General features: G+C 35.3%; 1 protein-coding gene across 2 annotated transcripts in view; it reads right to left on the reverse strand.

The window, feature by feature from the left end:
- COL11A1 (collagen, type XI, alpha 1) overlaps positions 1 to 12704 on the reverse strand; it is a 158718-nt gene that overhangs the window by 102469 nt on the left and 43545 nt on the right. Inside the window, exons 6-10 of one of the 2 annotated variants that reach the window (XM_014939347.1) lie at positions 5653 to 5769; positions 5238 to 5381; positions 4947 to 5042; positions 2653 to 2898; positions 1 to 63 (exon numbers count right to left, since the gene is read on the reverse strand). In XM_014939347.1, coding sequence (XP_014794833.1) covers positions 1 to 63; positions 2653 to 2898; positions 4947 to 5042; positions 5238 to 5381; positions 5653 to 5769 — 666 coding nt within the window. The remainder of the gene's footprint in view (positions 64 to 2652; positions 2899 to 4946; positions 5043 to 5237; positions 5382 to 5652; positions 5770 to 12704) is intronic. The other variant, XM_014939348.1, reaches the window with a different exon arrangement.

A 12704-nucleotide genomic window follows, 5' to 3' on the forward strand; every position in this document is an offset into this window, starting at 1 on the left:
AGGTTCAATCACAGCTGGTTCTCCCTTTTGGCCTTTTTCTCCGTAAGCCCCATGTCCAGTCACCTGGCCAGTAAAAAAAGCCCCAGGAATGAAAATAAGTAGAAAGTCTAAGGACCTGGTACAATAAAGAACTGTAGCAACCTGTAACTGTAAGCTAAAGCTGGAATTGATCTGTGCTATGAAAAAACACATCACAGGCACAAACCATATAAATCAAATATATTTAATACCTGAGAAATGGAAAATGCAAAAACTGCATGCATACTTTTCAAATTATTGGATAGTGTCCACTTGTAGTTTTCTGATAAGAGGCAATGGTTTGCATCCCATAGTTTGCATTAGGACTTCAGACTAAGAATCTAGAACTTCTGTGTGCAAGTCACAAAGCTTTTTCTTTTCTTACTTGAATGAACATATTCTTGGCAATTAAAAATGATTCTTCCTGGCTTTCTGAGTTAAGCAAGCCTGAAGTAAGATGGAAAGAAAGATCCCTTGGTCCCATATGGACAGTACCCTTCAAGCTCCTGATTTCATTCATTAGACATGCACAATATGTAAAGTAGTCTGAGAAGAGTCTGTGACTTCATGGCATAAATGGGAAAGGAGACAAGTGGCATTGTAAACATTAAATAATATTTCATGGGTAGCCAGTTTTACCTCTTAACTACATGAATTAGCATCAACTGCAAAATTCTGTTATGATCAGCTCTATGGAAAGTTTTGGGTTCAGGATTAAGATAACAGAAGTACCTAAAACAATAACTCAATAACAAATGCTAATGGCAGAACACAGACACATTCACATTTCAAATAAAGAACTTTTTTTTTTTTAAACCAGGAGATATGTATTTTTCTTCAGAAGTACCTCTCTTGATTGCAAACATATCCACTGAAAACTAGAAATGAAATTCAGCTCTGATCAGAAGAAAATCTGAGATGCTTTTGTTTCATTCAGTAGAGTGATTCCATGTTTGCATCGTAACAGCTGGGGATTTGAAAATATTAAGGATAACACTACAGTATTTAAATATGAAATATTTTGGAAAGGAGAAACAGAGATATAGATTCATGGCTAGTGCATTTTATATTGATTTATAAATGCACAGATCTCACTAGTAGTAATGCAATAGTTCATAAAAATCAAGTAGCAAGAGGTGCAGATAAATACGTTATATTATATTAATGAAAATTGGCTGGAATCTTTGGAAATATTGCCCCTTTTTTGAAAGTTTCCAGCTACTGAGTACTTTTCATTTTGCCTTTTTTATCAAAGGTATAAATTCCCTTGTTCCAAATACACCCATACATCAAAGAAAAATGATATGGTATATCTGGTCCAGCAGATGAGCGTTGTAATAAAGTTGTAAAATAAACCCAGGTCAGAGTCTGGGTTCTAATTCAAGCTTCCTGACTCCTTCAGTTTTGTAGCAAGGCATTTTAAGTTGAAATTCACACCAGGGGATAGAGTCTACACAGTCGTTTGCTTAATGCAAGCACAAATGGTGCCTTATGGGCTCTTTGCTTTGCAGATAATCTGACCTTTTCTATGTCATTCTGCCACAGTGTCCCCATCTGAGCTAGAAGGAAAAAAGTAAGCTTGTATCACATTGCATAGATAAGGATCATTAAAAAATACAATGACCCCAACAAGGTTTAGAGAGGAGTGATAAATGAAATACAGAAGTATGGGTTTCAAGTTTGGCAGAGAAAAGGAACCTCACAGCATTTGCTGTTATGTCTTGGATCCTTTGGAAACTGAAGTTCAGAGTTAGTGAGGAGAAAATAAAGATAAGACTGAGCAAATACTGCAAACAAAATTCTCCTTTCCTACTATATTCAGGGCCTACCCAATTAAAAAACCAAGCGAGATTTAATTTTGCTTCCAGTCTTAGTCATAATAGTTTTCTTTGCAGCTTCAACAATTCAGTAAACTGGTAAACGAGGATCTTGGCACAACTAAAGGAAAATTAAAGCCTTGCTGTTAAGCCTGTGATTAAGTCAGAGGGAAGGAGAGAGCTATAAAACACACCAAAAAAAAGCATGATTCACAAGATCCACCATGTCATCCTATCTTCATTTATATATACTGAGCTGTTAAATCACTCCTGCAAGATCATAAACCTGTCACCGTTGACTAAGTTTATTTTCATGAAAGGGTTCAGACCTTCACCTTCCACTTATGAATTTTCTCCTTGGAAAGCAGCAGAAGCCATAGGATTCTAGACACTTGTATGCCTTTCAATATCTTAAGGTAATCACATAAAAATATTAATTACAGTACTGCATTGTTCCTGCATTGGAACTTACATTCTTTCCAGCTTTAGCTCTAGTTTAAAAAGATTTTTAAAACTGTTAATATTTTTTTTTTTTTTGGAATTCCACCTCTTCTTTACTTTTCCTCCCATCTTCAACCCTCCCTTGCTCCCCTCACAAAAAGACACAAAAAGACACAAAATCCCTGCATTTAATAAAAATAAAGGGTTCAGGATTACTAAAACAAGAGGATGGGCTTGATCCAAAGACTATAAAAAGTGAGAATATATCCAATACACACAAGGAGCTCTGGATCATGCTCTGTACAATTCTGAGACTATGAACTATGAAAGAATCACTAAATTAAATTAATTTGCATTACATCTTCAATCAACTTACGCTCGTTTCTGTGATATCGGTCTCTGCAGGAACACCTGGACCAAACTCCTCATTAGTGGAATCAGTTGGTTTTTCTTCATATTCTTTATATTCATAAAAATCATATTCGCCTAAATCTCCATCTACCAGCAGATCAGATTCACTGAGGTCTACTCCTCTGCTTCCATATTCAGTTTCCTCAGTTTTTTTATCATAATCCTCTCCAGTTACGTATTCTTCAGCAAATACTTCTTCAACAGGATTTTGCTATTCATATCAGTAGCAAAGATTTGGGAATAGGAGGAATACGTGAGTTATTGTTAGTAAAGCAATGTAAGCATATGCTGATCCACCATGATGACTTGTCAAAAGAAGAAAGAACAGTAGAACTATAGCATATTGTCTTTTAATTAGAGTCTGAAGGAATGGAAGTCCATCCTTTCAGAGTAATTAAAAGATCTTTGTATAAGTAGCACAAAGAAGTAATGCTTTCATATGCTTTTTTGTTTTGTTTCCAAAAATATTGAATTCAATATGTACTGCTTGCTTAATGTTACTTTAGTGCCAAATATAGCTGAATTTCCCTGCTTGGTTTCACACTTACAAGCATTCATTCAGACCTTTTTACAGGATCAATGTAAAGGAAGTGCAAGCATCACTTTACTAGTGCCCAGCCTTCTTTATTATTTTGTGTCTATAAATACCAATGCTGAGCTAAATGTTTCAATTTCTTTTCTCTTGTTAATGATTTTTCAGTTTAATCATCACTCAAAAAGTCATGATTCATGTCTGCCATGGTAATTTATACTTTTTTTTTTTTTCTGAGTCAAATTCCACCTGCAAAACTCAGATCAATTTTAACATGTCTGAAATCTGAACTTCCATTTTCAAGTACGTAAACTGTCAAACCAAGCAACCAACTTCCAAGCACCAAAGCAGTTTAAAAGAATGCTATATTTGAGATGTACAAAACCATTTGTGAAAAAAAAAAAAAAAGGATTGCCTTATTCTGTTACAGAGATCTCATGAAAAGATAATTTTGAAAGAAATCAAAGTTCAGATATTGCTAAAATGGATATTCTAGATGGTCAGACAAGATGAACTAAGACAATCTTTAAAAATGTATTTAGATGCTAATCAACAGCCAGAATAACCAAAAATACCTTGACTTAATAATGACATTGAAATATATTGCAATTAAAATTAAAGGCCAGATTCTGATTTAACAGTTGCTTAATTCCATTAGTTGCAAGACTATGAGTTTTGCCTTAAAGCTACAGTAAACGCAGATCTGAACCAATTCTAAGCCAAATTTTGCCTTTATGCAGAACTGCTCTCACTAAGGAGCATTTAGCACTTTGGATGTACCTCATAATGACTGTACTATTGTACAATTGGCCTATAATTGCCCAAGAAACAGAATGATTTAAATACGCCTCTGTCAGCCAACTTGTAAGAAGTAAACATTAAATTTAACACAAGACCAGTTACAGTTAATTTGCCTTCACCTTCCAAGATACATATGAGGAAAACCAAAAAACAAATGGGGACACTTTTTCCTCTTTTCAAAGGTGGGGGCGGGGGGAAGTGGGGGGTGAGGTGAGGGCAGTTTTGTACATCTTTTGAGCAACATATCTTCATTTTGAAAGGAAAATGTGAAATAAAAATGAAAACAACATTTCTTATAATCAGTCATCATTTTTCTAAAACTAGCATTAATTAATATGCAGGCATATTAATCAACACTGGCTTTAGGTGTAGTAAACTTAACAATATAATGCTTAGGCTTGTCATTCTGGCTTTCCAAAAACAGGGTTTCTAACATAAGTCAAAAGAATAATCTTTTTTGACAGTTCAAAATACAATGTTTCATAGAACCTCAGTGAAAGGCAAATAATTTGGTTTTTTTAGCTGAAAAACTACTAAAAGGAAATGATGGCTTCTCACTCAACTTTAATATACTGCTATGGTTGTAGCCAGTCTTTGTCTTGTGTTAGGCTCAATTTATACTGTATCTTAAAAGTTACAGTAAAAACTAGAGACTTCACTTCCTCTTCCCACAACATATATCACTGAATGATTTCCAGAATCATGAACTCTGCAGTCTAAAGATACAGCAGATCTCTACAAAATTAATGGGAGTTCTGCCCAAGATATTGACTAAGAAAGCATAAAATTGCATTAATTGCTCTTATGTATAATTATGTATATTTACACAGACATACATTCCTTTTAAAATGGTTTTGTGCTTTTTTAATCATTGACACCTAGTGAGCAAATATTTTTCATATCATTTTCTCAATAGTTCTTATTACCTCATTTGCTTCAGTAGTTCTGAAGGGAGCTTCTGTCTGGGGCCCATAGTCATTTTCAGCTATGCTATACTCTTGAAATCCATCAACAACATTTGCCTAGTATTAAAAAAAAAAGGTACATTATTACAAAAAAAATCCTGTAGGAAAAATTCAAGAGGTATCACTTTTATTGAGGTTACGGTATTAGCCAAATGTATTCATCTAGTGGGGTTAGGTATATTTTTTCTTATTATCAGAGATCTTCCAGTCTTGGCTTGGGAAAGATCTTGATTATTTCTTGGCTACCTTTACCCCTAGTTTGCCTTTTGTTGCTGCTTGATAACTTTTCTTCTTCTTGGATGCATATTTTTCAGATTTTTTTGTTGTGGCCTTTTGGGGTTTGTCCTTTGAGTTAGCGGCCACTGTCCTCTTCTTTTTGATGATGGCTTTCTTCTTCTGCAAACGTTATGAAAGATGGAATGGGAAAACATAAATAAAATGAAAAGAAAATTGAGAAAGCATGAATGAAAGAAGGGTAACCAAATGTGAGATGAATGCTGTCAGCGGTGAGACCTTCCATCTCTAACTGAAAGCAAATGTTACAGCTACAGAGCAAAGAAATGAGTGAAAGAAAAACATTAAGCTTACATATAGAAGACACAAATTGACAAACCATATGGTAGGGGACAGCTGGACACCACACAACAAACAGACCAGATTCTGTTACCTCTGTTTGTGCTACTGTCTCTTCAAACAGTGGGGGTCCCTCTGTTACAGAATCAGTTTCTTTATAATCTGCATCCCCATACTCATAGTCATATTCGATAAAATCTTCTGGCGTGTACTACATCGCAAATGGAAAAATATCAGGTATTCCCATGTTAGTGGTAGCAAACTAGATTAGCAATACTGGAAAGTATTTTAACCTTTACTTAGGAGTAAAGCTTAAGAAAATTAAGGTAACATGAACAATTCAATACAGTTATTCATTTGGGGGAAAAATACAATTTCTTATTTCTTTCAAAGCACAATAGAAAAGTAATAAAAAAGCAAGTAGTAGTGCCAGGAAAAAACTCTTTTATTGGACTGCACAGAACAATCAACTATAATTTGGATTACTGGGAGCACCAACTGACCTTTGTGAAAGAATATATTCATTAAATCTTTAAATTGCAAATAATGCCTCTTTTTACCTATACTTTTATACTCTTTTACCTATGGTTTTTTTTTCAGGTGGCCAGAAGAGCAGAGAGATGCCAATATCTGACATGAATAGGGTAAATAATTTTAAGAGGAAACACCGCACAACTCACAAATAACCATGGCTATCCTCCTCTTGTTTGCTGGAGAGTTCTTAAAACCAGAGCAGCTTCATGGTACACATTCCCTAAGCCAATGCTTCACTAGTATAATTTCATTGAAAGGTCAGATCTGCTGCTGTAAATTGCTCCATAGTTCTGTATCTATAATAACTTGTATCAAATGAAGATTTGGCCCACAAAACTTTTACAAGAGAAAATGGGTTTAGAATTGGCTTGTGTAATGTTATGAACATGATCTAGGGAGCCAGGAACTCCTGAGCTGTAATCTTGGCTGTGCCATTAAGATATTGGTCTAGATATTATGTGCACCAATTACTATCATCATCGCTGAGAAGAAAGGGCAGCTGTAAACTGTTTTACCACTCCTATCATGATTTAAGCTACAGGAACTGGGCCGTCCTGTAAATTAAAACAGTGTCATGGCTGCTACCAATTCTCTTTATGTTCCCTGGAGCCAAAGGATGCTGGAATTATGGCCAGAATCTGGCCAAGTGTCTGCTTTCTCTTGTTTAGGAAGAAATATTCTAAATGTGAAATCTCCTCTGTTAAAAGTCAGCATCATTGTCCGTGAAATGAAGACAATATCTGTTTCTTTTATTAGATTGTTGAAAGGATTAGTACATTACACTTCCAAATAACTCTGAGGATTCACAGAAGTCATAAATACTATCATCATCAGAAAGAGATTGACATTTTAGAAGAAATTATAAATGAGATTAAAACAGATCTCCATATTCCATATGACCAAATTACTGGATTAACTGTTTTCTCTGGCAAAGCCTTTTGATACAATTCTTGTACTTATGATTTTAGTACACAGAAAATATGGAGAAGTTGATTTCTTCAGGAAGTATGAAACTAACACAGAAAGACCTCAATCACTTAAAAATGCCTTTGCATAGGTTTCTGTTACTTCACTCCTGTAACTTCTCAGAATCTTGCTATGACCAACAGCTTTTCTTAAAAAGAAGACACGGGTTTTTTTAAGAAGTCGGATACTTTTTGTTTGATTGTCCTCTTGAGTATTTCCACATCCATGCACATATAACTTGGTTAGTCATGATATTTCATAAACGTATAGAAAGAATGTAACATACTTTTAATAATATTGCACATTAATGAACTTCAAACTGCACTTAAAAACCAAAACATTTATCATCTTAGGGGAAGAATATCCTCTCTGTAAAGTATATTGGTGCTTTATATCTGCCTGTTGTATAAGCAAGCAGCGCTTTCATTTCAACAGTGATGTCACTGGCATTACAGAAATACGTTAATTCCATTTATGCTTTGCAAAACCATCAGCGTTTTAGACTTAAACTTGGTAAGTTATACGTGATGATTGTCTCCCTGATGAGTAAATTAAGATTTAGTCTTAATCCCAGTGAAGTCAATGCAATGTCTTTGACTTGTAAATGGTAGAGTCCAAGGGCCTCATGGGAAGTGATGATCCATTTTTACAGATGTGTAAATGTATAAAAACATGTTTTCTGGCTTGTGTAGTTCTGGAAATACAACTCAATACAACTTGTTTCTAATGAAGTATGCCACTGACGTCCAGAAAAGAAAACACAGTGACAAGTTTCTAGGAGACCATAAGCAGCCACACAAAGGAAGTAAAGAAAAGAAATAACCTCATGCAGCCGTTATAACAGCTGTTTTGAAATAGTTACGGAATAACATTGAAATTACTGTATTTCTTTGGAAATTATAAAAATGTGTGCAAATGCATAAAATCTGATTTGTGTATGTTCTGTCAAGAAGTCTACGCAAACTAGGTTGATCTACAAAAAAAGAATAATTAGTGGAATACACCTTTTCAATTTCAGTCATCCCGCTCTACCAGTGACAACCCATTACATGCTTTGAAATGCTTTCTCAGCCAAACGACACGAATCATACACTTTGCTATATAATTTTTACTGGTACCAAAATGATAGACACTACCCATGTTAAATATTATCCAATATCTTAAGGGATAAGTAGAGGACCATTTTGGAGATAATTACTGCTTCATTAGCTGGATTTAAATTTAAATATGATGTTAGGAGTTTGTTTTAATAACTTCAGACACATAGATTCCCTTTTAGTAAGCACTGTAGACCTATTCTGAAACTGGAACTCCAGCATTCATTTTTATCAACTAACAATTAAAATATAACTGTGTGTTGCTCACTTTTCTAACTGTTTTTCAAATCTCAGTGGTATGACTTCCCTCAAGGTAAGCTGAATGGCTGTGCTGAATTGTGCCAACTATGCGACTAATAAAATTATATCAGTGGGTTACAAAAAGTTCTTCAGAGGCCATAAACTAAACAGAAATGTTGACTGGAAAAAAAAAAAAAAGAAAGGAAAAATATCTGTGCCAAATATGTTAATATTTAAAAAGAAAGTGGTGAATAAATTGATATTTATGCTAATATCTGCCAGCGGCATAGTTTAGAAAGCCAGACATTTATGAATGAGAACAAGAAAACACTCATACAAAAAAGCTGGAGTATGTGGAGAGATCTATTGCATCATGCATAATCACACAAAAAATATTTTAGGCTAAGGTATTGTGCTACACTCATTGCTATTTAAGAAAATCAAACTGTATTGAATTATGCAAAATATTATCACAAATACAGTGGTCCCTTTGGGTTGCAATGATATGCAGGCATACAGACAAAAAGAACAGGAATGGATCAGAAGCGGAGAATGCCAGTTTCCATGCTGGAATCAGATTACTGCCAAACAAGTGAAGATCTTCTCCATGGATTTTTTTTCTTCCTTTTTAAGAGCACAGTATGAGAGAGGTATTATGGCAATTCTTGAACCTACAAGCTAGAACTTGTGGCCACCATGCTGAAACCATATTCAAGTAGTTTCTAATTGGCAGTACTCTGTAGTGCCATTGGTACAAGGGGAACAAGTGGGAATATGCAGTAGCCCTAAACTTCCTACGTAGAAAGACCTTATTCTTAGCAATCCTTCCTTTCCAGGCATTTCTTTCTGAAAGACTAGCAACCCCAGTCTTTCACCGGCTGAGAAACAGAGAGAATATGTTTTGTACTGTACTGCACATGTCCTGTTGCAACTAGTGAAATATAGATGCAAAATCTTCCAGGTGTATTTCCTGAGGCACAATCTGTCCAGATGGAGGAATGCACCTCTACACCCCTAGCTGGTTTAAAGAAGTACTTTAGAAAACCGATTTACTCCACAGCATGATTTTATTAAGTCAACCTGATAAAGGCTATTCCCTGTTTTTAAGATAAGACAATAGGACTGGTGAAGGACTGGGCAGTTAAATGAGGACTAAATTGACAAACACCAGGAACAGATTTAAGAGAGTGAATAATGGGGCTTGAATCACCTGCTGTGAAGCTGGCAACTCACACTTACCCTTCATTAACAGCCAAGACTGTACTTGTGGTCCATATCCCTTCTTTTTCTGGAGCTACAGAACTACAAGGTCACCTTCATCAGATGACCAGAGACAGAGGTATGACCCACTCAGTTTGAGGCTTCAACGAGCCTAGAGGAAAGTGCATTCACATTTTGGATGCTAACATTTCTGATTGCGAAACCCATGCTACCCCAGGTCTTGCTATTAGTTTACAGAAGTCAGGGGGTTCACAGAAATCTCTCAAGGTTGCACTGCTAATCAAAAGGAAAGAGAATAAGTAGACTCCTGAAAATATAGGAGAAAGAATTTAGAATTTCAAAATTAATTAATGCAAATGGAAAAGTATCTTCTGCTGCTTTCTAAATTTAGTCAAGACTACTAACTCTAGCAAGAAATCAAAGCAGGGAAGGAAAGCAAGTACAACAGAGATAAAGAGTGTAGTTGAAGACAGCACCATCCGTTTTGTTAGCTATTTACCAAAGGAAGATACTACCCTGGTAGCCGGAGAATCAAGAAGATAGAATAGGATTTAAAGGGGCATCCAGCTTGTGGATCATTCTGATGGGTACCCATTCTTCCATGGGTATAGATTTAGCCAAGTGCAAAATATACCTACCACAGTTGTGCAGCATTACTTCAGTGATGCTCAGAGATCTGTCCGTGAAAGGATATCTAAATCCTACTGCTGCTAGATAATGAGATGGTTACAGATCTGAGACAACAGAGATGAGATTCACCAAGTGCTCACAGTAATAGCACAATATATACAACTGTATTAACTTTACCAGTGATTTCACATGAATATAAAAAAGATTGACTCAAAATTATATCTTCAACTTTGACAATAGCTGGAACTTGGTGAGAGATTTCAGCTAAGAGACATCAGGTACCACATACTCCAAATGTGATGCAATTTTCTGTTGTTTTTCTTTCTTCTCTTGTAAGACCACCAATAGCTACAGAACAGCCATTCTTGTAATGAATATTGCATATGACTGTTTTCTTACAAATGAAAAGAAGAATAAAACCTGCTGTTTCTTGATGGGACAAAATCTTTCCACTATGACCTCATGCTTTCTTTACCAGAATGATTATATTACACTACCAGATCATCATGCAATTCCAATTAAAGAGATGAACTGTTTTCTTCATCAGATGAATTTTAGAAGCAAATCAGCAGCATGCAGGGCCTGTTTCAACTGTGGAAAGACTTAAATATTCTGAAGACAGCCTTACTTTGAAAACGGATTCTTTTGCTATTCATACTCTAAAAACTTAGCTTCCCATTCCAAGCCTGGATTTTGGCAATTTTTGCTTTACCTTTCCAAATTAAAAGGAACTAGCAATCTAAATCCTAAACCAAAGAACTGCAATAAGCTCCATTTTTCCATTCACTAAAGATTATGCTAAAACCTCTAGCTAGCTAAAGGGGCAAAGATGACTTTGAAACATTCTAGAAACACTGACACTTTACAAAACACAATAAAATAAAGGATGCCAAGCAAAATTAGTTTTAAAAATCAGATGCAGTAATAGAAATAAATAAATGGTATTGGATGTCAATCTTAGGGCAGAAGAGGAGTTAAAAGATATAAAAGATGGCCTCTTCTACCACATAGCTCTTATATTGTTCGTAAAAGTGATAAAAGCAAGGAGATAAAAGGATGTAAGACCGAAATCTTCAACTTCCAAAGACATCCTCTATCAAAAGGAGAAGGTTAAGGTTCTTTATTTTGTTAACTGCTTAACGCAAAAATCTATATATCTACACAAAGAAAAAGAGAGCTAGGAAAATCACTATTTTTCAAACTTGCTAAGTTAGCTAACTGCCATTCTAAACATGACACTAAACATGAAATTAAACATTAAAATAATTATCTTTCTGTGTTCTTCAGAAAACTAGTCTTTCTGATCAGTCAAACACCTGAAAGGATACTAAATTAACATGGCATGAAAGGATGCCTGAAGCCTCCAAGTCGACATATTTAGGGGCCATTTGCACCTTTACTTTACCAAGTTCGTTTTATTATAGGCAAACATTTCATTTCTTCAAGTAATCCATTAGTTTGGGATAGGTCCAATGTAAATGTAGCAGAGTTCCTTCAGGGAGCATTTCTTCAGCACAAGTCAGACAGTGATTTATTGCATTGCAGAGGAATCTTCCAAGAGAAGATTTGAAAGCCTGATAGCTGGGTCCATTGAAAACTAGACCTGATGACACTCCAGAAAATATACTGCCCAACATCAAGGAAGATGATGACTGGTTAGGTCTTTCCCTGCTCTAATTTCTGTGAGCTGGCCAAGTGTATGTGATTGAACTTGAACTGAATTTAATACTTTTCCATTTATAGCAGAAAGGGTTTTGAAAACAAGACAGAGGCCAGACTATTCAGGAGGTATTTATAATAGAAGCACAGCTATGTAACTTCCTTAGGAAAGGTAATCCCAATAATTTTAGAATATAATTTCATCCCCACATTTAATACTTAAAACCAAATTACACATTCAGCATGAAACAAATGTAATGATTACTGAATTAAAGCTCAGTATAAAGAAATCCTCTAAAAAACCTAGCAGAATAAAGCAAAAAGCTTAAATAAACTCAACAAAATAAAGGACCCTTTTCTCCCAAAGACACTATTCAGCCAAATTGCTAATTTGCCACTATGTTCACGAACCCTGCAATGTATCTGAATGGCTAGCACCAGTGGTTCCATAGTAACACACTCAATGCTAGAATTAAATGATAGGATGAATTACTATGGAGACACTGGTGGTAGCCATTCAGATACATTGCAGGGTTCATGAAGATTCCATACTGTTAATGATCAGGTTTTGTTCTGTAAAATTCTACAATGGAAGAACAACAACCTAGTACAGAGAACTCACATTTCTTACTCATTTCCTCTCCCTATTTCTTACCAGTATACTTGTTTGCAGCACTTTGCCCCTTAGTTTGTCTGCTTTCTGTACATAAAAGCCCTCCAAAATTTTCAGGCCATAGGGAGATTTTGCATGGTAAAATGACTGTGACACTAGACTGAAGTCATACCAATGCACTATTCT

The sequence above is a fragment of the Calidris pugnax genome, unplaced genomic scaffold (genome assembly GCF_001431845.1).
Source record: "Calidris pugnax isolate Ruff unplaced genomic scaffold, ASM143184v1 scaffold18, whole genome shotgun sequence".
Taxonomy (NCBI): Eukaryota; Metazoa; Chordata; class Aves; order Charadriiformes; family Scolopacidae; genus Calidris; species Calidris pugnax.